The 25,595-nt window shown below is 52.4% G+C and overlaps 1 protein-coding gene across 2 annotated transcripts in view; it reads right to left on the reverse strand.

Annotated features, from left to right (window-relative positions):
* Positions 1-349: 349 nt before the first annotated feature.
* RGS19 (regulator of G protein signaling 19) overlaps positions 350-25,595 on the reverse strand; it is a 53,149-nt gene continuing 27,903 nt past the window's right edge. The window contains exons 4-8 of one of the 2 annotated variants that reach the window (XM_048819809.2): positions 15,962-16,105; positions 15,331-15,467; positions 7,928-8,002; positions 4,673-4,907; positions 351-674 (exon numbers count right to left, since the gene is read on the reverse strand). In XM_048819809.2, coding sequence (XP_048675766.1) covers positions 486-674; positions 4,673-4,907; positions 7,928-8,002; positions 15,331-15,467; positions 15,962-15,991 — 666 coding nt within the window. In that variant the 5' untranslated portion in view covers positions 15,992-16,105 and the 3' untranslated portion in view covers positions 351-485. Of the gene's footprint in view, positions 675-4,672; positions 4,908-7,927; positions 8,003-15,330; positions 15,468-15,961; positions 16,106-25,595 lie in introns of both variants that reach the window. The other variant, XM_048819808.2, reaches the window with a different exon arrangement.

Consider the following 25,595-nt stretch of genomic DNA (forward strand, 5'->3'; position numbering starts at 1 on the left):
CAGCAGGGAGGGGATAAAGTGACCTCTTCAAAAGGGGGTGGGGGAGCAAAGTCCAGCCACATGGGGCTCCCCTTCCCCCCAGCAATCCCCCCCCCCACTTGCTCCTGACAGCGATGGGGTTCAGTAGTAAGAGAGGCCTGAGTTTGACGATCGAACGGCAGCGCCAGCCCGGTCTGATTCAGCAGCACCCACAGGGGGCACCGGCGGTGGTGGGGGAGCAGCAGGGGGGACACGGTGCAGGGCTGAGGGGTGACAGTGTTTTCCAGTGGCCAGGGAACCTGGCTGACGCTCATTGCTAAAGCTAAAAAGTGGAGGTGGATGGTGGTGGCGGGGGGGGGGGGTGAGCAGAGCGGGAGCTCCAGCCCCCTGGCCCCAGAGGCCTCCCCACCTGCCCCAGACAGAGCCAGAGCTCGGGGATCGCCCCCGACACCGGTGTACAAAAAGAACGGTTTGTGGCATTGCCACGGGCCGAGGCTGGCAGGCGCTTAGGACTCCGAGGACGACCGCGAGATGCTCTGCAGCAGCGCCTTGTATATGGCAGAGTTCAGGAAGCGGGGATAGGAGTCTCTGTGCATGAGGGTGTAGATCTGTAGCTGCGCGTCGTCGAAGGTGTGTGTCGAGGGCTCCTGCATCTTCTTGTTGATGACTTCGCGCACCCGGGAATCCAGGCTCACCTGAGGAGGAGGAGGGGAGGAGACAAGGCCGTTAGGGGAGGGAAAGGACAGTGCTGGGGCCCCGCACCCAGAGCGGCAAGGCCCAGCCTCACTCCCCCCTTCTGCCAGACTCCCCTGCATGGTGCAGGCCCAGGCTTGCAACGGGCACAAGAGAGAGGCCGTGAGGTTTTCAGAACAGCTCCCCCGGCCCCCAGACTGCACAGGCCAGTCTTGGCTGAGAAGGAGAAGGTGCTTCCCCAGATGAGGCTTCGACAGGAGACGGTGGGGCACAGCTGTGCTCCAGGAGCCAATGGGGCCTCACTGTGGGCTGCACCATGCCGCGGCCCTCCTGGGCTCCAGGCACAAGGCTGCGCTGGCCGAAGAGGAGGGTGAGATGTGCAGCACCGCCAGAGGCTGGATGCATGATGGGCAGACTCGAGCCCTGGGATAACCCCACTGACGGAGTGCCAAAGGGAGCAGCCCCTGCCGAGGTCAGGGCTGAACTGGATCTGACCCTTTGGCCTCAGCCCAAATCTGAGCTCGCAGAGTCAGGTGGGTGAAGTGCAGTGGGGGTGGCCAAGAGGATGGGGCAAAGGGAGCAGGAAACAACTGGACCCGTGGCTGCATTTGCCAGGCCTGGCTGCTCTGCCTGCTGGGAGAGTGCTCTGGGGAAAGCCCTGCTCTCCCCAGAGGTGGGGCCTTCTCCTAGGCTGGCAGAGTTAGCGGCTCTAAAATGGGTCTGTCTACACTGCAGTTCAAAACCCGCAGCTGGCCCATGCCAGCTGATTTGGGCCCATAGACTGTTTAACTGCAGTGCCTGGGATCTCAAAACGTGAGGTGGGAGGGTCCCAGAGCTGAGCCAGAACGTCTGCACTGCAGTTAAACAGCCCCTGAGCCCCTTAGCCAAAGTCAGCTGGCCCGGCCCAGCCCTGGGCTTTGACTCGCAGTGCAGATGTACCGTAAGTGACTAGCCCCTGCTGTGGGCCGTGAGCACGACTGGGCCGGTAACAGGAGGATTCCTGCCCCTGTGGCTCTGTGCTGTCGTGTGGGGCTCTGGGATCAGCTGTGTGCCGATCCAAGGGGCCCACAGGCCTCTGGGAAACCAGCTGGGGGGAAGCAGAGCAGAGACACCACAAAACCCTCCGGCCGCCTGGGCAGATGCTCCTGCAACTCCTGAGGGGAGTAGGCAGCTTTTGTGGCTTTCTGGTGCCCTCTTGAGGGTTAAGCCAGTAACACATCCCATCTCTCATCCATGCACTCGGCATGTTTCTCTCCTCACCTCAAGAAGGTCACAAGCCAAAGCCTGACACAGCCGTGGCTGTATTCAGTATTGTCTCTGGGCAAGTTCCACACGCCCCCTAGATACATGGCTTCTGCTTTATTGGGCAGCAGCCCCAGTATCTGAGTATCCCAAGTCAGGCATACCAGAGATCTGTCCTTTACCTTTACTCTCTGGCTTTTGTGTCTCCCTGACCCAAGGAACAAAGGCTTGAATTACACCTACTTTCCACAGCACCCGCTATACACACTAGCTGGCTGCAGGGTTTGGGTGATAAATGTCTCTTGTTCCCTGAGCTTTAAAAGCCAACACCAGGAACAAACACAGGGCGGACTGAAGAGTGAAGACGACGATCTGGGCCAAGCCCAGCTCCAGCCTGCAGAGAGTGTTTTAGAGGTCGGAGGAGTCTAATGACCAGAAACACAAGGTGTGGACTTGCCATGCTACCCGGGCCCTAGTGACAACAGCACTATAGCCAACTGCGGCTGGGACTAAGGACGGGGTGGGAGAAGGCATAGCAACTCTGCTACAAGATAGTTTCACCCCAAATGAGTGAGGAGAGCTACGGACAACTGACTGAAAATTGATACTTCACGTTCGACCAGCACTTTGAAAACAGGCATCCGTTAGTGCTCAGCATGCCTCTGCCTTACGGGGGCACTCTTGGCATCCCCATTTTATCGCCAGCCACGTTTTACCGGTGGGGAAGATGGAGACCAGTGTCCTCCAATCTGGCCACCTAGAGGGAGGCCTCGGAAGGCCTGATCCTGCAGACACTTAAGCACACAAGTGCTAGCAGGATGTGGGGCTAACTCCACATTTAGGCCGCTAATTAAGAAGCCCAGTTTTCAGGGGTACAAGCCTGCAACTCCCCCTGATGTCGAAGCTCACTGCAACTATTCAGATTCCAAGGCCAGAAGGGACCATTGTGATCATCCAGTTTGACCTCCAGTATCACACAGGCCAGAGAACTGCCCCAGAGCAATTCCTGGAGCAGAACTTTTAGAAACTCCGCCAATCTTGATTAAACAGTTGCCAGTGATGGAGAATCCACCACAACCCTTGGTAAATTGTTCCAGTGGTTAATTACTCTCACTGTCAAGTCTTATTTCCAGTCTGAATGAGTCTAGCTCAGGGGTAGGCAACCTATGGCACACGTGCCGCCTTGCTGATTTCTCAGTGGCACTCACACTGCCCGGGTTCTGGCCACCGGTCCGGGGGGCTCTGCATTTTAATTTAATTTTAAATGAAGCTTCTTAAACATTTTAAAAACCTTATTTACTTTACATACAACAACAGTTTAGTTATATATTATAGACTTATAGAAAGAGACCTTCTAAAAATGTTAAAATGTATTCCTGGCCCGCGAAACCTTAAATTAGAGTGAATAAATGAAGACTCGGCACACCACTTCTGAAAGGTTGCCAACCCCTAGTCTAGCTTCAACTTCTAGCCATTGGATTGTATTGTACCTTTCTGGAGCTGAAGGTGCTTAGCACCTCTGAATTATCAGGCTTCCGCATTAGATGCCCAGATGTAGAGTTAGAGTCCTTATTTTAAGCATCAAATTTTAAAAAATAATGGTTTGAGTGACCTACCTAAAATCCCAGAGGAAATCAGTGTCAAAGGCAGGCTGAGAAAGTGGAGATTCCTGGCTCCCAGTCCAATCCTCAGAACATTTTAACCTACCCTCTCTGTTAACAGATTCATGGATTTCAAGGCCAGAAGCACCTCTATGGTCATGTCTACACTGCCATTAAAAACCCATGGCTGGCCCATGCCTGCTGATTCAGGCTCGCAGGGCTTGGACTATGGGGCTGTTTAACTGGCGTAGATGTTTTGGGCGGGAGCCAGGGCTCTAGGAGCCCCACCTCACAGGGTCCTAGAGCCCAGCTCCCAGCTGATCCCAAACATCTACCCTGCTATCAGTCCGAGTCCCGCAAGCCTGCGTCAGCTAGCATGGGCCAGTCACAGGTGTCTCATTGCAGTGTAGACATACTCCTAGTCTGACCTCCTGTATCACACAGGCCATACAACTTCCCTGGAACAATTCCTGTGTGAAATAGCACAGAGCTTCCAGAAAAAGACCCAACCTTGATTTAAAAATGGCCAGTGATGGAAAATCCACAAGGGTTAACTATCTTCCCTCTTAAAAACCTACACCTTATTTCCAGTCTGAATTTGTCTAGCTTCAACTTCCAGCCACTGGCTCTTGCTATACAGTTGTCTGACAGAGCGGAGAGCCCACTCTCAAGTATTTGCTCTCATGTAGGTGCTTCTAGCCTGACAGAGATTGCCCCTTAATCTCCTCTAGGCTCAAGATGGCATTACAAAGTCAGGGAGGAAGGATGTCAAACAACTTCCATCCTTTGGGTGCATTCACTCTCCAACTAGTCCCCGTTCCAGCTTCCGCCGGAGGTTTGCAGCTGTACGTGAGGACAACGGGTCCTGAACGGATTTCAGCAGGGACACTGCTTCAGTGATGGCCGAGGTTGTTCTGTTCTGAGTTGCAAATGGGGAAGCAGCTATTTTTTTTTGGACCTATCACCACCTTTGCCCCAGTGGGGCCAGCCAAGGCTGAATTATGTGAGCGGGCGGACTCGCTTTCCCTCACTGCCTCGACAGGGAAGCCCGCCCCAGTTGGAGCATGGCTACCGAGCAGCCTGGAGTTCCCAAGAGCACAGGGGCTTGGGAATCACCCCAGCCTGGCCTGCCAGCATGCGGGGAGGGGGCCCAGTACCTCCTTGGGCGAGAGGATGGAGATGTAGTCCTCGTAGATCATTCTGGCCTTCTCGTCGATGGTGTGCTTGTTGCACTCGTTTTTGAGTTCCTCACATGCTAACCAAAAGAGCATGTTCTCCTCGCTGTACTCAGTCCGTAAGAATTCCCGGAACACGTTCCTGCCCGCTGGGTTCTTCATCAGCTTGTCGAATGACTGGGCCCAGCCCTGCACTTCGTCGGGAGTTGGCTTGAGGCTGGTCGGGCCCCAGCGTCACCAAAATACAAGGGGAGTCACAAGAAAGAAAGAAAGGGACAGGAGGGAACAAAACAGGATTATTGTGAGCCTGAGCCACCTGCCTGCTCCAAGCCAGCACCCTCCGGTATGCAGTCATGGCAGGCTGGGAGAGGCTTGAAACTCTTACCCTGTGACCCATCTACCAGCGGCTCGTCTGCACCTGTTAGAAAGCCTGCCCACAGCTCTCCCTCATGCACTTGGACTATAGAATTTAGGAACCATACTGCAATTGTTGCATTTAATTCTCCAGCTTGATCAGCTCTTCAATCTGCCCAGCATTCTGGAATTGACTGACACGAGAAGCACGGTGGAAAAGAAAGGGTAATACAGACTAAGGTGCTCTGGCCAGGTCCTCAGAGGTATTTAGGCTCCCAACTTCCACTGATTTCAATGATTTTCCTAAATACTTTGTAGGATCTGGACCTTGAGGAGTCTAACGCTTTCCTGGTAGTGCTATAATGTACTATTAATACTAGTTGCACCTTTGGTAGCTTTTCTGAAATGCTCACACAGGCGTTTTCGGTTTGTTTAACCGTCCATTTGACCAGTCGAGAGGCTGTTCTTGATCTCAACTGAATTTCAGTTTGAGACACATCATTTCACTGCAGGGCAGCAACTTCGCAGCATTCCAGCAAGCAGTCAAAAAGGGAACGAAAGAACCACCACAAACGCCCCCTCCCACCCTCCATCCTTATTTTACTGTTGCAACAAAAGGATTTTGAAGAGAGCAAAATCTCCTGGCCCTGAGTGTTACTCTGTTTTGTAAGCTCTGGGGAAAAAAAAACACACAGAGCTGCTTCTGCAGAATGTCAGTTTAGCACAAAAACGGAAAGCTGCATTTATTATTGGTTTCCTTTTCGGACTGCAAGATGGACGACTTTGGAGCGAATCCCCTGTGTGTGTGAGCCTGCCAGCCCAGCACCTCTGTAACCACAGCACCCCTTCTGTTCTACTCCCTATCTCCTCGACAGCCTCTATGGTGGTGGGCTTAGGGATTTGTTTTGGAGACATGGAAACAATCAAAGCCCCAGAGCTCGAGAAAAGAAGTGGGTCTACGATATCACCACGTGTTCCTTGACACCTTCTAAAGGGCAGCGCGAGAAAGCCACTTATTATTGTGTTTCCATTGCATTAGCCCCCTGACTCCCCAGTCATGGGCCAGGACCCCACTGTGCTTGGTGCTGTACAAACCCAGGACTGGAGCACACTGAGTGACAAGCAGATGCAGGTTTAGCAAATTCCTAATTTTAGCTCCCAGATTTCAGTTGTTATTAGTTCAAGTCATTGGACTATCTCCAGGAGCTTGGTCTGTTCTTCCAGCAGGAGCAACACAATGTGAGACTATAAAGCCTGGCTCTCTCATGCTGCCTGGAGGAAGCACTGGGGTTTTCATGCAAACTCCATAGCCAAGCATGCTGCAAAGGGATGCCTGTCCCTCTAGACAGGTCTGATTCCTGGCCTTGGGAGGGGGGAGGTAGAGAGAAGCAGGAGCCGGCCGACAGCAGGTCCATGCCTCACCCACCCGCTGGGGTTCCCGAGGCAAACGGAGCCTCGTTTTGCCAACGGAACAGAGCAGTCCCTTGACTAATTATAAAAGCCTTATATGGCAAAGGCTCCCACAGCAGCCGGGCCGGCCGCCCCCCTTCAGCCTCGGTATTCTGTGACCTTACGGCCCGAGGTATATTTAGATCACTGCTGGCTACGTTTAACTGTTAGTTTCAGTGTGGGAAAAACAGGCCTGGAATAGCAGTAGGGTTCCATTGTGGTGAGCGTGCCAATCTAGTGGGGAAGGGCACAGCCAGGGCCTAGGTCAGCTGGTACCTTCCCCCTTATAACCTCTCCTCCCATGATAACAGGACTCCTGTTGACTTGGTCTCCTGTAGCAGGGAAAGTATTAGCTAGTGCTTGAAGCACAGGCCTGGGAACCAGGAGGAATGGGGTCTGATCCCTGCCTCTGACAGCCACTTGGCTTGTGGCCACTGGCAACAGTCCCTGACAGGCCACTTAGCCTCTCTCTGTGCCTCTGTTTCTCTGGTTAAAGGGGAATGATCACCAGCAGCAGCACACGTGTGTGTAAAGCACCCAGATCCTCGGGTGGTAGGTACTAGAAAAGGATGCTTACTTCAGCAGGCGGGGCTGGGTAAAGCCCAAGCAGCAAGTGGTGCTGGTGTCTGAGACTGGGAGGCAGGGCCAGGGAGCACTGGCCGCGCCAATCGTTATTCCTTCCCCCCCTTTTTCAATTTTTGTTCACAAACTGCCCCTCTGACCTGCCCCTCAAGCCCTGACACCTGAGCCGCACGCGGCAAGGGAAGGGGGGTGCGCCTTGCCACGGGGACGTTTCAGTCCATTGCGGCGGGCAGCCTCTTCAGACCGGACGGACTGCGCAGCGGCAACAGGAAAGCTTCAAACAAAACGCGAGAAGGGGGAGCAAATAAGCCAAAGCCCAGCCAGTGCAAGAGAGACAGCACACGACACGCAGCAAAGGTGGGGCGAGGGGAACACACCCACGGCTGGGTATGAAACAATACATTCCACCTGCTGCCGGTGGCACTTCCCCCAGCCCGGCATTTAAACACCCCTTGGCACCATCCAACCTTCACATCCAGTCTCCCGAGCACCGTCTCAAGTTAAGGACGTATTCCGATGTCCCCATTTGGGGGAAACTGAGGCACAGAAAGGAGCAGCTGTGAAAGTTGCAAGCCAGTGGCAGGGCAGGGAAACAGAAGCCCGGAGTCCTGACTCCCTGTTCCCAGTTCTAGCTGCTACGCCCCTGCGCTTGAACCAGTGCAGATCAGCAAGACCATACGGGGGGTGTGCGTGCCAATGCAAAGGCAGCGTGTGCGATGCATCGGGGGATGGGGCAGAGTCCGTATCCAACACACTCTGCTGGCTGCTCAGGGCCTATCGAGCAGCCCCACCTATGGCTGCAGGCAGCTGCCAGCCCACTAGCCATTCACATAAAGGGTCAGAGCCACTCACCAAGCTTCACAGTTTGGAACGGTCTCCAGTTTGGTGTCTCGGGACGCCCGCCACGCTCGCTCCCGATCTTCGTTCCTAACAAGGAGATGGAAAGGTAGTAAATGGCGCTCAGAGGGAACAGCTGCCTGCAGAGGCCCACGCGCTTGTGGCCCAGTGGCCAAGCCGCTGCTGCACCTTTCCACAACGGCACTAGAGAGCCAGGCTTGATGCGAGCAGTGCACCCAGACAGATCCACCCTGTGCAGCAAGGGTCAGGCTGGCCTTTTAAAATGATCCTGAACGCTTGTGCAACTGATTGGGTCTCTCACTCTCTCTGGATCTTTTGCACAGATGCTGCAGCCCTTCCTCAGTTCACATCCTTGTCCGGCCACTACCTGGCTTTACAGAATACTCAAATCCTCAGGAGTCACCTTGATTAGTCCGTAAACCATTTACCTACCACCCCCACTTAGCATTCGCTTTTCAACGAAGCCCCTGGGGAAAAGGTCACTTCATCCCAACTGGTGCGACTCAGCCCCAATTAGTTCAGGCTTCTGAATCGCTTCTTGCTACGTTACACATGCGCAACCCTCCAGAGCCAGCAGCTACCTATCGTGTACCTGGCTGCTTCCTCACCCAGCTCCCCCAAAGCATCAGAACCCTAAGCTGCCCCCACCTCTGCTCCAGCCTGGCCCCAGTGCAAAACTGAAGCCCCTGGCCTATTTGGATTTCTCCAGCCCCTCTCCCTCGATCTACGGACTGCGCATGGTATTGAATGCTGTGTGTTTTTAAGCCAAGTCTTTATACTTGGGCCTCCTTGACAAGAGGTTCCACTGCGTCGGACTGGTGGAGGCTGGCTCAAGATGCATTCCTGCTTTCTGTGGTCCCGTTTCTGGTAAGCAGCTAACAAGGATGGAGACCCTTGATGGCAGATGCAAATCAGGATGAAAGCAAATTGCTGGAACACCATCTGTTTTCAAGTGCCTCTCCCTTACGTTATAACTCCGTGCAGGTAGCAGATTATAGATGGGCAGTGACACAGACTGGAGGGGGATTTATGCGTTCACATAACACTGCATGCCCAGCTGGGGTTCTTTTTTCTTGTGGACTTTGAGTGAGTTTAACGTGAATCGGGAGAGACCGCAAGTCCTAGCACAGCCTGGAGCAGAGCCGAGCCACGGGAGAACTCCCACCACAGCTCAGCCAGCTGCTTCAGTCCCGACTTGCAGCACTGCGGCTGTTCTGGCCCCAAGCACGGCTCTCCAGAGTAGCTCCAGCGAATCCCGTTTCTGGTGGCTGCGAGCACTAACCAGGACTGGAAGGCACCCTCCAAACCCACTTCCTGATTGTGCCCCCTCGACGGGATGGTGTCCTGTGGAGAAAGGCGAGTGCACGTCCCCTGCTTCCACCCCTTCGTGCCAGGCAGAGTGGACTGCGGGCAGTCAGACAGTAACGAGGGCTGCAAGAGGTCTCTGTTTTGGGGGAGTTGCAGAGCCATGTCGGTCTCTGTTCCCTCCCTCCCTCCCCCCCCCAAATACAGAAACATTAACTGCTGCATCATCTATTGGTCAGGTTAATTCCAAACACCATTACCCCGTGCTATGCGAGACAGCTGCTAGGGGGCAAAGTCAGCCCCTGCCACGCTCTCCTGCCAGCGGCCCATGATCACTTTGCTCTCTGCCAGCCATGAGCACGGCAGCTCAACAAACAGAAACACTTCAGCGCTCTTGCTGGGCTCTTCCCTCCCTGCTTCGAAGTCCTGCACCAACAGCACTGGGTGTCCTGCTGTGTTTTTAACTGAGAAGAACCTTTTTTCGACGCCTGGTTCCGATTGTTATTATTATTATACTACGGTAGGGGCCCCATTCCGCTAGAGGCTATAGACGCAAACGCACACACACAATGAGAGATGGTCCCTGCCCCAGAGAACTTACACCTTGACCAGATGAGACAGAGGCACAGAGACCTGCCCTCGGTCACACAACGCCCGAGCTATTAGACCCCACTGTCTCCCCAACTCTAAAATCCAAGCCTCGGAGATACAGGATAGCACTCAACTTGGAGTTCAGCTCACGGGCGAGAGCAGTATAAATGCTAAGATCGAGGCATGCAGTATTGTTGTAGCCATGTTGGTCCCGGGCTATTAGAGAGACAAAGTGGGTGAGGGAATAGCTTTGACTGCACCCAACTCCTGTTGGTGAGACCCAAGCTTTTGGGCTACCCAGAGCTCTTCTTGACCTGAAGTTCCCTCGCCAACAGATGGAAAATTCAAAGTGGCAATTACTGGAACCAGCCAGTAGAGGTCGCTGCTGCCCCAGGCCAACAGCAACAGAGGCGACATGAAGGCAGCAGGAACCACTTACAATAATAACTAAAAAATGAATCCAGACCACGCTGTGAAGTGAGCTGAGCGGCCGGCTGGTGCCCTGTTTCTAGGCTGGCTCGGCTCTGCAGTCAGTGGCTCGGGCAAAGGGAGCTCCTTAGAAGGGACTGCTTTGCAGTAATCTAATTTCCGATGAATCTACTTCCTGGAAGCCCCAAGCGAACTGAGAGCGGGGTAACCTCTGACGGCAGCCAGTGCAGTCTCCTATTTAATAAATGCCCTGAGACACTGATGGGAGAGGGTATATTGCCCTAGACAGAGTCAGAGAGAGAAGCAAACGCCTGCATCAATGTCTGACGGCTGCAGCAGGGAAAACCACGCTTGGATTTTCTGCTGTCTCATGACCCCCAAATTTTCACTGGAAGGAGCCAAACTGGTCTGAGTCAGAAAGGGGGTACCATGGGGGCTGTAGGTACTGCGATGCCTTTCAAAGGCCTACTCCCTAGATCCGGTGCTGAGAAGTCCTGGCTGCCCTCCATGAAGGGGGCTGGGATGAGCACTCACACCTCGAGCACAACCAGCTGGCAGACATCTGCTGTAGCATCCGGCAGCCGGGGCAGGAGGCATCACAGGTTCTCCTAGCCCTTCGAGCTCGTAGGAAAGGCAACAACTTCCATCCAGAAACGACAACAGGAGGGACAAAAATCACCTCCTTAGCTGAGCTGGGCGAATGAAACTGGAGCAGAATTGATTCTGTCTGCACGGGGCTCCTTTGGAATGGCCTCGAAAACAGGGGGCTGGCTAATGAAAAGGAGCTTCTTGGGCAGATTTCATGGTAATGCTTTGCACGTCCATAGTGCTAAGGACAGCAGCTAACACTGATGAATTAACTCTTAAAACTTCTTGGGAGTTAGTACGGGAGGATCATCTCCATTTTGCAGATGGAGAAACTGAGGCACAAATGCTCTATGGCTTGCCCTAGATCACACAGGAAGCTGAGCTAGGACTGAAGCCTGGACTCCTGACTCCTAGTTCTGCACTTTAACCGCTACACCCTTTTACTTCTCCACAGGACGATCAGCTTCCCCACACTAAAATGAACACTACCCAAATCTGAATACTGTGGAAGCCCCGCCCTAGCAACAGCCATATGAAGAGAAGCTTAAAGCTACAGCCATGAGATCTACGGATGCAAAGCGCTACGCGAGAGCTAGGAGAGCGTAGGTCCTACCCCTGGCTGGGAATTTGCAGGCCAGTCTTTGCCACTGAGAGCTGCAAGGGGCCTGCTCTCTGGAAGCTACTACCTGTGGAATCCATGCCGCTGAGATGGCAGGAGCTTGGCCTCATTCCCCTGGGAGGTTTTGCTCCAAGGGGTTAGGTTGGGGTTTTTTTTTTAAAGCCTCCCAAGTGAAACCCTTGTCTCCCCTCTCTCGCCAGGAAGGGTGCTGTGCAATCGGAAAGCAGCACGCAGGCAGGCAACTTCCCTTGGGCCTCTTGAATTTCGCATGCGTGGAAAACCGCAACAGGAGCAGCACTTCCTGTTTGCGACATTGTCCCTTCTCTGCTTTTACCAGATTAAGACAGAAACGTCTTCCTTTGCAAGGCAAAGTCTGCACAGCAGGGAGGGGCTGAGAAAAGAACAAGGGCAACCTCTCACTTCCTCCAGGGTCCCTTTGTAGAAGGGCGCCAAGGCGGCGTGAGAGCCAGGACGGGCTCTGGCAGCTCTGCCATGGGGGTGGCTGTCACCTGGTTTACAGCTACCTGCTCTCCTACGTACTGCTCAGATCCGTACTTTCTGCAGCCCAGTGAGCCTGCCACCCCCGTGACATTCACAGCTTAGCAGAGGTCGCTCCCCACTCTCTTTTAAGTTATTTTGTACTGGGTTTTCCTTTTTTTTGGACACATAACAAATGGTTTGTGCTTCAAAGTGCTCGTCCCATGGGTGGATTGCCGAGGGCTTTACAGCCATTCGTTAATTCTCACAACCTTTCAGCGAGGTAGTTCAGGGCCCCGCTTCCTACTTCTGAAATGTAACCACTTCTGGGGTGAAGCTTAGCTGTTGCATAAGTACCCTGCAGCTGTTTAGGACAGATGGCGAAGCAAAACGTGAAGGGGAAATTCAAAGCAGCACAATGTGATCAGCCCGAGTGGACTCTGGCCATAACCCCCTTACTTGTAGAGATAGCGCCACAGGGTCTCATCCGGACGAGAGCACTTCTAGCACTATGCAGGAGTGCTGCTCCGGTCCTGACTCGGAGGGAAGAGTGTCACCTACTGAGTCACAGATACCCTCTCCTGCACTTACGACATGTTCCTTAAAAGTCCCCTGTGCATGCATGGTCACAGCCCAATATTGCTTCGCTTGCAAGGTCTGCAAAGGCCACAGCAGAAAGTTTCTGTGGCTGGGGGAAGCGTATGCTGTGCTGTTGTTGTTTTCAACTGGGAAGATTATTGCAAGAAAAAACTATTAGCTGTACGAATCAACAAGGCCAAAAGTGCCAGGGGATAAAGCAAGCGTCTGTGTAGCGAGTTCGGGCCGTCTCAGCATGGTTACCCAGGTTCTGGAAAACGTGCGTGTCTGTGTGTGTACACACATGTACGTACACACTGGGGACGGGGGCTGAGCAGGGATTTCCAGCAGAAGGTAACAACTGGACAGCAGTAATCACATTGCCTCCGCCTCCTCACCCAGGATCAGATTCCTCTGCAACCCTGGGGGTGAGGTGTGGGGACAGCTGCTCTGCAAAGGGGTCTTCGAGGGTCCACCCACAGCCAGTCTGCCTGGATCAACAGGTCTGGTTTCTGCCTGCAGGAAGCTGCACAGATGGGAGAGACCTGCTGCAATGGATCTGTGGACTCTCCCTTGTGCGGAAGGTGGCTTTGTGGGAGTACTTCATTCTCCACCCCTGGCTGTGCAGAAGGGGACCAAGCACATTACAGGGACCATCAGACAGTGAGGCCCGGAGAGGAGACAGTAACTGAGATAGCACCTCGTGTCTGCCAGTATGGGGAGGGGCTGATACAACCAATTGTGGGTTTACTCAGCATCTTGCTAGCCACGACATCCCTAGACCACAGCAGGCCAGACTCATCCCTGGAATTAGCCGCCAGCTGCACTGATCTCGCAGCAGGGGCGATTTTGCTCTGATGAGCTGGAGAGTAACAGTGCAGAGTCTGGGGAGCCAGCGAAGGCTCAGATGCAGCCAGGGCCAGCAGAAGCGAGAACGTCGGCCAAATCACGCTAGACAGATCCTCAAACAGCACAATGGGTTCTATGAATCCCTCCCAGATGCATGGCAGACATGGACAGGAGACACAGTGAGGGGCAAGCTGTCAAAGGAGGCACAGGGGGGAACCGTGCAGCGAAGTGCCCATTTGCACACACAAGTTCCCATGCAACCACTGCCCGGTGGGTATTTGTGGGATCCTCCTTCGTGAGAGGCTGGGCTTCCAAAGGTCACAGACGCACCCCCCCCCGCCATTAATTCCCCCTCCCATAATACAGGTCACAGAACAAATGTGTCCAGCCCACCGGAATGGTTTCCTACACCCCACCAGCATCCTACAGCCTCCTTGGGAGAGGGACTGATTCTGTGCCAGCTGTTCAGAGCGCAAATGCTGTTTGACACTGAAAACTCGGGGCATCTTGCTTGGGCAGGGACACTGTACCACTGAACTGTGCGGCAGCTGCTGCCAGCTGCTCTTACAGATGTGTTTACATGGTTTTAAGCAGTTCCCAGCACGGAAGCGAGAGAGATTCTAACCAGGAAGAACCATTTCTGCCCCCTTGACCTGGCTAAGTAAAATACAATAACCTGCGCTGGGCATCCTAATCCCAAGCAGGTTGTGTGCAGACATGGGAATAACCAAACAACAAGACTCCCCACCTGATGGCTCAGAAATCCAGGCCTGGGTATTTAGTGTGACAAGCACCAGAGAAGCAAATACATCACCTCATGAATCTGTGCTGGTACTAGCCAGGCAGGGGCTCTGGCCTCTGAATCACAAGAAGATTGTGGACTATTTTAGGTCCATTTGAAATAGATTATCAGCACTAGATCTGGGGGTCCGAGAGCCTTATCACCTGCGTGGGATTTCTGTGCCCCCCTGAAACAGGAACCAGGTTTTGCCCCAAAAGTGTTACTCACACTTCTCCGTGCTGTGCTGGATTTAATGAGTTTCCAAAGAGCAATTAATAGGCCCTGCCTCAAAGATTCCCCGACTGCAAGTTGCTTTACACTCCGTTCATTTTAGAAAACTCGGCCCTTTTGTCCATTTACTATGTTCAGAATCAGGACAAAAAAAATCTACAAATTCCTTGCGTGGAGGAGAGTGAAAACACACGCATGCAGAGCGTGCTCCACGGGGCTCAGATCAACCCGCAGCACAAACACTGGGGCCATCTGCTCAAAATGGTGTTTACAGTCAGTTTTTAAACACTGCACCAATTAGCCTTCAACTATAAACCAAGCGCAAATACACAAATGCCCTGGAGGCGGGTGGGGGAGACTTCCCACACATGCTCAGCAAGCGTCTAGTGGCAGGTTAAGAAAAGGCAGCTCTGCGTTTTCGGAGGCCTGGACCAGCGTAACACCCAGCGGGAAGAGCCTGCAGACGTCTCCCCCAAAGGGGGACTAGTGAGCTCAGCGCCGTGGGGCCTTGGCAGAGCTGTGCAGACGAACCAGCATCCTGTGCTAGCTTGGCTGTATCATCACGGGCCAGGACCGCGCTGCACAGACACAGGCCGCAAGATGGTCCCTGCCTCAGAGATCTCACAATCTAAGCAAAGGACAAAAATCAACTGGTGCTCGTGCCTTCCGTTTCTCATGGTCGCTGCTAAATTCACCCCCATGCCAACGGGAACCGAAGCCCCCCCCCCCCCCAACGCACAATGCGCCAGGCGTTTGAGCAATATGGAGCCGATGGGGGAGATTTGGGAACAGGACACACGCAGGGATCCAACAACGGTGCCAGAATGGTGGCACGGGTGCCGGGCCTCGGCCCTGAGACACGGGCATATCGGTAGCCGGCAGCGGCAGGTGAGCGGGAGGGGGCGGGGGCTTCTTTAACGCCTCGGGTGCTGAGCCGGGCACAGGACGTACCACGAGCAGCTGCAGCAGCAGCACCAGCAGAAGCAGCAGGCGTTGGGGCGGCCGTTGCCAGCCGGCTGCACCGTCGTCGGAGAGGTCTCATGCCGGGACATCGAAAGGGGTCTCTCTGTGGACTCAGGTCCCGTGTACTGGAAGAGAAGAGCACAGAGAGATAAACGAGCCGCTCCCAGCTCAACTCCCCCCTGCCCCCCCAACTCCGTCCCACTTCCTGGGACCCAGATCCCCCCCCTCTGCTTAGCACTGGTGGCCAGCAGCACCAGAGCACTCAGACACCCGCTGGACAGAATGAGGGACGGTTAGGAGTCTCTGCCATGTAACAACCAGGCACCCGTACAATCTGGGCAGTTAGCAGCTGGGCAATTGAGGAAAACACCTCGCCCTCTTACTTACTGGGGCGAGGGCTCTTTCTGCCCCCAGAATGCAAAAGCACAGAGAGGAATCTGGCTGCACAGAATGCCAAGCCTTGGCTGGTAGTTGCTACACATGCCCTGCTACCTGCTCACTCACCCAGTGGCTCACTGGGATTTCTTTAAGGCTCTCCCCCGGCCAGGCCGTCCAAGGATTTCCCTTTACGACGGTTATTTCATCTCCTGTCCCCCAACAGGTCAGGTCTCCAGCTCACCTGCTTCCCAGCTTCATAGACAGTCGGCATGGGCAGCTTGTATGTTCCCTGCTGGCCCACCTCTGCTTGCCTGTCCTCCCAGGTGCGGGTGGCCTGTACTGTCAACACGCCCCCCTAGGGCCTTTGCAGCCTACTGGATGGTGCCTATGAGAACAGAGAAGCATTCCTTAAGCTAAATCCACCGGCAGGCCAAAACAGGGATTCCCCCCCTCTCCTGCAGGCGGGGGACATTTAGGCAGGAAAGAGCTACTGAGAAGGGCGGTGCTCAAAGTTAGCAAGGGCTCATCTTCAGGACTGGAGCCAACAGAGCACTCCTGACAGCGGGAGAGGGGCACGAAAACAAAGGATGCAAGGAAGGAAATAAAGTGGGAGCGAGACAGTGCTGCTCATTTGGGAGTGTCTATCCAAGCAGCCCCTTCTGCAGTGCTCATTGCTAATGCATCACTGCGCCCTGTGCTCCGCTCCCCAGCTCAGCGCGCCATCACCGCATTACAGGTGTTTACCCACACTACATCTGCCAGGGATTCATGTGCTCTGGTGGGAGCCCTACTGTAGACAAGGCCCTGGGGTCGTCCAGCCCTGCCCTGCCTACTCGACAATTCTCACTAGTGGTAATTTTCCTTTAGATTTCTCTGGAACTGGATAAGGCAAGAGCCGAGCTTCTGCCTGTATGTACTACTTGGGCCCGGCCAAATAAAAAACTGTTACAGGCTCCTTGGTAATGATCCAGCAGGAACATAGATTTGATTAACAGAGGCACACCCTGTCCTGGGGAGGTTCTAACCCCTCCTCAGCCAGAGGGACAAGAGAGGGTAGGAATGGCCAATGCGGATGGATGGATAGGAGCTACCCTGGAAAGTGTCTTGTCCTGCTATGGACAGGATGGAGAGAACCTGTGCCCTACAGTCACCCAGAACCACGGGCGCGTGGCAAGCGCTATGCGAAGACCAGCTTTGCAGTCGAAGCAGTTTGCGCCTCTGCTCGCATGGGAGGGGACAGGGCACGGTTCAAGCCCCCCACAGAGCCATCTTCATAGTAGAGAGTTGAGTTTTACTGAGAGCCTCTGGCAGGGCCATCCCTAAGGGGGGGAGGCAGAGCCCGGGGCATAGGCACCGAGTTTCTAATCTGCCGGTGGGTGCTCCCCCTGGCTCCACCCAGGCCCCGCCCTCACTCCACCCCTTCCCCCAAGGCCCCACCCCTGCCACGCCTCTTTCCCACCCAGTTCCGCCCCCTCCCCAAGTGCGCTGTGTGGTCGGTGCTGGGAGGGAGGGGGAGGCACTGATTGGTGGGGTGCGCCGGCAGGCAGGAGCTGGGGAGAGGGGAAGGTTCTGGTAGGGGGGCTCCTCCTCGTCCACCCCCTGCTCGCCTCCCCGTTCGCCTTCTCACCCCTTTCTCCCGCCTGACCTCTCTGCCCGCGGTAGTCGCCCCGATTCACCGTACCCAAGGGACAGCTCTGGCCTCCGGTACCCCAAACACCTGCACAGCATTTCACCAAGCAGGGAAGCAGGCCCTGGTGCATAGTCACCTCACTAAGTGAAACACAGCCCCTAGGACATGCTCAGAAATACCTCCCACAAAGTGCTTTGTTGAGAGAGGGATTTCTGGCTGGGAGATCTCTGACTTCCACCTGGAAGGCAGATCAAACAAATCCCCCAAACATCCCATTAAACCCATCCTTATCTATGAGGCAAGAGCCCCGAACAGTCTTCCTGGGGAGGGCCTCTTGTTTGGATGCGAGAGCCTCACAGGCAGGAGAAACAGGCATGTTATACCAAATATTATGATCCAAGGCTCTGCTTGGAATTCTGTTGCGCAATCCGTGCTCTCCGCAGCCATGGAATTTACTGCCTCCCCGGGCGAGCTCCATCGTGACATTAAGACACAGCTGCATCTACTTCCCTCCTGGGAAGCCCAGTATGTGTAAGGGGAGTCGACAGACTCAGGAGCCAGAGGCAAGTCCAGCGATGGGACTGCACTAGAGAGGCCAAGGGAGAGTTAAATAGTGCCATCTGAGCACAGGGAGATGGGAAAGGGACGTTTTCTTACAGTTTTCATTTGCTAAGAGGCGCGAGTCAACGGCACAGGTACAGAGAAGCATTTCGGATGGCTGCTCTAAAGGCCGGAGGGGCTCTGAAGACACAATACACTCATGAGGTGATGGAGGCAAACACACCTCCTCTTCCTCTTCCACCACAGCCGCGGCAGAATCAGAGCAGAAAGAACCGTGCCAGACAGCAAAGTGGCTCATTGATCTGGGCTGCGCAAGCCAGAGGGCCTGCCCAAGCCCCCGGCGTGGCAAAGAGCTCTCAGCCTGTTTGGAAGACGTTTCGCTGGCTGGGGGAAGGACCCCCGTGGCAGAACAGAAGACAATTACCAGGCCGTGACCACAGTTCTAAATGGATGGCGACGGAGGCCTGTCACGTTTATACTACTCAGCCGCTCCCAGAGGTGCTGCCCACCCACTTACCAAACCTTGTGAGCGTTGGTACTTTTATACCCCCAACATCCTAGTACCTGATCCCCCCACAATCTTTAACATATGTATTTATCCTCACAACACTACTGGGAGGTAAGCAGTGCTGTTACCCCCATTTTACTGCTGGAGTGGATGGAGCAGCCCTACAGCAGCTCACACCAGACCTAGGTAACGATGTGATTAAGCAGCTGCCCTGCATCCCCAAGAGGCCTGAGTTCTGCAGGAATCCATACAATCCTCCCTCCTCTTTAAAATCTACCAGTAACTCCACCAGAGAGGCTGGGAGAAGCTACAACACACTGACAGCACCCAGCTGCACAGCTCCTTCTCAGCAACCAAGAGAGCACAATAACCAACTTGGATGGCAACTAGTTTGGCACGGGGACTGTCTCTTTGCTGCGTGTTTGTACAATGCCCAGCATCCTGGGGCCATGATGGGGGTCTCTAAGCACTAATGCAATACAAATCATAAACAAGAACAATGTCTGCCTAAGGTTAGCCCCTCAATGAAGAGAACAGCTGGGTCAAAGGGAGCTGAAGCAAGACTGAAGTGGATCCAGCCACGACATCAACCTTTCCCCTCCATTTATCAAAATAGCCTCAAGTTGGAGCGGGAGGCAGTCTTCCTCAATAGGAAGAATGGTGAGAAGCAGCTTCAGCGTGGCAGAGAACTATGCCCCATCCTCTCAGATGGGAATCTAGCCACAATGATTCACGCACTGAGCATCTCCTTACTGGAGTCACTGTATCTTGGGCTGATGATGGGACAACACGGAAACTTCAATGTGGGAAGAATTTTGCAGCCCACTTCTTTAGCAGGAAAAGTCACAGAGAACGCACCTTCCATAGGCTCCCAGGTCATTTCTGGGCTCAGTACAAGCCCTTGGGCCAGGGTGGATAAAAACTGATGGGTTTTTTGGAGGAGTGGCAGGGGAAATGAGATGTTTTTCTGTTATTTAAATTATAATGAGTTTTTCTTTTTAAAAATAAACCACCTTAAAGTGCAATTTGAATTTAATACAAAATATGTTAAGGCCTAAACTTATTAGGCTCTTTTAAAACAAATTTGAAAATATGCTGAATCCCTGAGTCTCTAGCAAAACTTTGAGTTAAAGGCTGCTTTTCTATATAAAGAAAGAATCTGGGGAAAAACATTTAGCTTTTGAGGTCAAGCTTTATAAATATGGCACACTAGGTCACGTATTGTATTAACGGCTCGTTTTGTTTAATAAAAATAAATTGTATATGCTGTTTGTGTGTTTAATTAAATTTCAGTTACCATCCTAATGCAACTTGACACAAATCATGAACAAAAAATTAATTAGCTAGTAAAAAAGCAATAGATCCTTCACCATGTTCTATCACACTAAAATGGTACAGTTAATAGAAATCTGAAAATATTACGCTACATAACTGCTTAAATAGATGTATATAGCTAGAATAGCATATCCTCCTTGGTAGCAATTACAGAAGTACAAATGGAAAAAAGTTGAAATCAAGGCTTTCAATTTGGGGATTTAAATCATGTTTAAATAAATCCAACCTACTCTGGGGCTGAAATCTTTCCAGGCAAAATTTACCTGACACCTTCTAGCCAGGCAGCCCTGCTCTAACTCAAAGACTATTATCTTATAATGCTACATTTACCCCCACCCCTGCTTACCCACAGCATCGTTCAAAGGCTGCACGGCAACCCCATCCCACGCTGTACAGTCAATCCTGAACAGTAACGCTGGTTAAACAACTATCCTTGGGTCATCTCACTGTTATGGCTACTCTGACCTTGTTACTTTGATGATCAAGACACCAGCTGTTCAATGCTTATTTACGGCTGTTGCTGCTTTTACTTCAACTTTGTATCATGGTACCTCATTTTAGGGCCACGGTCCATCCAGACTTATGTCTTCCACAACTTCCCAACTGAAAAGTTTACGGCACAATTATGCTCCAAAATTTAAGCTTTAATAAAAATTAAACACCATGATTGCAAAAAGAATCTTCATAATGTAAACCAAACGGGACCCAATTCAGCCATGCCTGGCTGCCTGCATTTGCAAATAAGACAGCCTGAAACAATAGTTCCAAGAGCTGTAACACATCCCTGTTGACTCTGGATCATAATGACAACAATTAAAATGTCACAATAATGAATTTTTTCACTGCTGAGCATTTTAGCAGAAACATACAGCTAGCATGCTTAAACCATCATTTTTGGATGCAACAGTGGATATTGCGGCAGTGAGGAGGGTGGTTGCTGTCAAGGATGAGGAACTAAGTGTTGATGCCCTTCACCCAAAATTACACATCACTTCTGCCACTGCCTATTACATGAAGGTAAAAGCAAAAACTTCTCCCCAAAAGGAAAACCCTCAACTCTGCTGCTTGGTGCTCAAACCAGCAGATTCGCTGGGCACCAATGCCCCATGTTTTCACCACTTGTGTGTCGAAGCCTCCAGTTCCCCATCCCTCTGATAACTCCTACAACACAGTTCTGTGCTGCCCGTACAAAATCCGCAGCATGGTGAACTCAACACTGGGAGGCAGCAGAAAATAGTTTGGTTTGGTTAGTCAATTTCCTAGTCAATAACCACACTTTTAAAATCATTTGGTGCTTGCCACAAAGCTGTCAGGCTGCTGCATAATTCACGGAGGATGCCACCGAGATCAGGAACCATTGTGCTAGGAGCTGTACAATTCCTGCCACAAAGATCTTAACAGTCTGACGAGACAGGCAAAGGGAGGGATGAGAAACAGGAGCAGAGAGCCAAAGTTACTTGCCCATATCACATGACATAGTGATAACGCTGGGAATAGAATCCAGATCTCCTAACTCCCAGCCCAGTGCATGCTATCCACTAGTCTAGGTTGTCTCTCTATACTCCCTTCACTCTACTTCACGCAAGGCTGCCTCCAGGATTCAGAAAGGACTGGACAGAGAAATTGTCTCATCGCTGATGACTGTGGACCACGTGGAAAGGCAGGAAGACGACTGAAAGAATGGGAGATGGACAGTGAGCTTGGAGGGGTGTCCACTCTTTTGCACTTTGGGAGACACCCCGTTATAATGAGAATTGCTTGTGAATTGGGATGTTACATGAGGCCATTTTTTCAGACCTGTCACTGTTACGGTGCTTTACGGCAGCCGGCTGCACTGGACTGTTACCCTGTGTACATGCCCCAGCTAAATGTTCTAGCAGGGCGTTAATACGGAGTGTAATTTGTGTGTTCACGCACATCTAGACAAATTGTGTGAGGCACTCTGTATGCCCCAGGAAACACAATGCAGCAATCCTTCTTTACAAGGTTCAGTCACAAATTTTGTTTGATTTGATTTTTAGCAGCAATATTTACACATTTCTCTCCCGGCCCTTTGAAGAAACTCTACTGTCCGATACATCTCACTGGAGCTAAAAGGGAGAGTCTCTATTTCTCTCCTCAAATGTCCCTATTTTTAGATTTCAAATGCTGGCAGAGTGCCTGCGACCTTGTTAACCTGCTTTGCAGTAATCTTGGCTTCTCTTTAAGGGGGCTTTGCAGTCAGGCAACCTTTGAAAGCCGTTCTCTTTTTGGTTTGCTTCTTATCGACTGAACCTTTCCCACTGCATTGGCTGCTGTTTCATTTTACAGTGAACTCGAGCTGCAAACACCTAAATCCAAGCAGCAACCCAGCCTCAATCACTCTCCAAGATTTACCAAGAACAGCTCCCTGACCCTACTCTTGAAACCTGCTTGTTCCAAGGAAAGGGAAGTGGCTAACCACGAACAAATGGAAATAGGGTACGGCCTTATAGACAGCCTTGCTCAGGTCTCCTGTCCTTGGTACATGCGCTAACTAAACCAAGGTTTCAACACGATGTAGAAAAGTAATTATCCACTAATACAAATCCTTGCTTCCCAACAGGGTAGCAGCTCCCAGCAGGAATGCAGCGCTCAGAGCCTCTAATTACAGCAAAACGGGATGATGCACAGGAACAGTGTAAACACCAGGAAACCCGGCTAGCCCAGGTGCTTGGAAAGCTTCCCCTTTAATCCTAAAAAGGGTTTACTCAGCTACGTCTCTGCCCAGCTCCACTCCGCAGTGGGCCCAGAGGTGTGTGGGTGTGTCAGAGAGCAGGGAGTAGAGAGAGGAGCGCCGTAGCTGGAGAGCATATGAAGGGGAAAGCTGCTGGGAAGAAGAGTGAGGGGAAGACAGCATTTGAGCCTTCTGGGCAGGTGCTCCTGGGCTAACTCAGGCCAGTGGTTTTTAGTGTAGGCCTCTGTTTACACTTGCAATAACCGAAGCTACCAATGAACTGAACTCTGGGCAATCTCATGCCATTCCTTCATCGGCTCCCCCTTCTCGGATTCAGGGCACTCATGAGATCCCTCTTCTCGGGCTTGTGAATGAGATGAGTCACGTAGAACCAGAGAGGCACGCAGGTGTGTATGTGTGCGGGGGGAGCTGTAGAAACCCTGCACTGGTTAACCAGAATCTGAGTCCAAGGGTGGTGAGTATAAATGATGATCAGACCTGGCTGGGGAGGAGCACCAGGCAGTGGGCAGGAAAGCTGAGAAGAGCCAGGGGAGAAGCATCTGGCAGTGTCCTCTCTTGGGTGAAAGGCAGAAAGAAGCCTGCGCCTAAGGGGCATTTGAACTGAAGCTTGAGGGGAAGCTGTGGTGGCAGTTTCTCCGGGGATTACAGAAAGCAGGTCAGGCTCCTGCGTCAGGCCTGGAGGGAGGGTCTGGGAGAAGCAGGGAGAGACCGAGCCCAGGAGCAGGGGGAGACCCTGGCGGGAGCCGAGCAAAAATAGGACTCCCAGGTGGAAGGACTGGGGTGGAATGCAGCCCTCAGGTGGGGGATATGGCTGGTAGGAAGAGGGGGTCAAAGGAGGCAGCAGCAAGGAGTCTGGCGGTGCAGACCACAGCTGCTCAGTAAAGGGTCTTTGGCCTCCCAGAGTAGTGGGAGGGCCTGGTTCCCCTGCCAGCCACGGGGGAATGTGGCATGAACTCCCCTGATATACGGGGATAAGGACTTTTGAAAGCCCTGGGATGAGAGGATGAAAGAACCACAGGGCCCAGAGTCAGGAAAAAAACAGGAAGGACTCTGGACTTTGTTACTCTGGAAGAAGTCAGATTAGAACGTGCATTGGCTAAAAATGTCAAGTCACAACAAGAGACAGACTAATGCTGGACTGCCATGACCATCGGGGAGCTGACAGGGGGGCTGCTGGTCCACCCTGGTTCCAAGCCCCCACCAGCTACAAACATGTGGTTCTTGCTGGATGCCTTCATCCAAAAGATTTCAACGTTCTTTCATGAACAAAGGCGGGGCGACTGTAGGGTTTGGTGGGGGGTTTTGGACTAGCTTTACTCCCGTGCGCCAACAGGGTAGGCTGTTGGCAGTATGTTCACCTGCAAGACCCCCACGTTCCTAGAAAGTCAAAGCAGGTGCAGGAGTGAACGGGTCAGTTTGTAACGGAGTAATCCGCAAGGGAGCACAAGTCTTTGGGAACCCCTCTGTGGGCATCAGGGAGCCCATACACTTGTACAACGAGGCAGGGTTACAGGGTTCGTTTGGTGGCCCTGTGCAATGCTCACGCCCACGGAAGACTCTTTCCAGACCTGTGTCACGCTGTGCTGCACACGGAGGGCAGAAGACCATTTACTTTCATTAGGCGGCTCAGAAGAAACCCCTCAAGCCAACTGCAGAGGCAGCACTGACCTGCTCTCAGAGGAGCCCTGCTACAGTCCCACCCCGGGGCGGAAGAATAATGGCTGCTAGGAAGGGCCTCAGTGGCATGGGGCATAAAGACAGGAGAAAATGCAGGTACGTATAAGGCCTGGAGGAGGAAAAAAGCGCACTACAGATGTCAGTTCACATCGTAACAAACCAGATTCTCTCCTGTCCCCATCACATGGAACTAGAAAGGGTAGGGGTGTGGCATCTGGAATCACATGGAGCAGGCTGTGATGTTGATCGGTGCACCCTGGTGTACCTGGCTAGCTCCTGACTGGTGGGGGGTCGGAGGGAAAGAGAGGGACCTTGCTTTGCAATGCAGCTGGAGAGTTAACTCCTCTCTCAGCAATTGCCGGCATATATTTTATAGGGTGTTTATGGACGTATTACACATAGCTGGCAAAAAGCAGAATATTAGGCAGTGCATAGAGACACTAGTGCAATTCATAGAGAGAGGCCGCAGTACAGCACACAGAAGGAAGTTCAGCTAGGATAGCTGATACCAGCGGTTGGAGTTGAAATACTTTGTCTCAAGAGCCTAGGAGAGGGAAGACTGTATGCAAGAGACAAAGAGAGATAATTCTGAAAAAGAGGAAGACTGGAACAGGGGAGATTTCCCAAGCAGCCAGAATAAAATCTCCCTTAAAGGGGCCCTTGTTCATTTCTGACAAAGCTTCCCAAAGCCCAACATAACTAGCCTTTTCCCAGCAGTGCTAACTACCCAGCTGTGTGTTTGTAAAGCACCACTTCTGCCCTTACCCTTGCTTTGCCATGGTCCCCTTGCCTCAGCGATGTCAGAATCTAGTGACTGTGAGCATCAGAATTCACTGCTGAGGGCCCAGTTCTGATGCCAGAAATTCTGGAGTGTGAAGAGGAGGAGGACAGCGTGCATATATTCATGTTTCTGGGATAGATTTTCAGGAGATTATGAATTTCGGGTTTGGTCTTCAAAAGTCTACACTGAAGCGTGCCCCCACCCACAGCTCTGGGTGTACAAAGTACATTTAAAACATAACAGCATGGGACTTAGGCATGTAACAGTCTTTGCAAGTCCCGCATACAATTGCATGCTGAATTGGTGAGCTGTTACCACACACACATTAGTGTGCAGCCAAGTGGCTAGTTACATACATTTTGTATGAACAACTACACATCCTGCATTGGTAGTCACAGCAACTATGCACCTGAACTGGGACATCTGGGTCTGTATTTCAAAATGTGTGTGTCTTGGTCATCAGTAATAAAAGGGAATAAAGGGGTCATAGGTGGAAAATGTTTTTAATAAACTCTGGGTGCACACAGGACCTTGACATTGACTCCTCACCATTTTTAAAGCCTGGAGAGGGCAGGTCTTTACAATTTAAAAATTCAAAGTCGACTGCTACCACTGAGAAATACTATTCCTCTCCAAGGGCCACAGTTTTCCCTGGAATACAAATACA

Source organism: Caretta caretta, chromosome 13, assembly GCF_965140235.1.
Source record: "Caretta caretta isolate rCarCar2 chromosome 13, rCarCar1.hap1, whole genome shotgun sequence".
Lineage (NCBI taxonomy): Eukaryota > Metazoa > Chordata > Testudines > Cheloniidae > Caretta > Caretta caretta.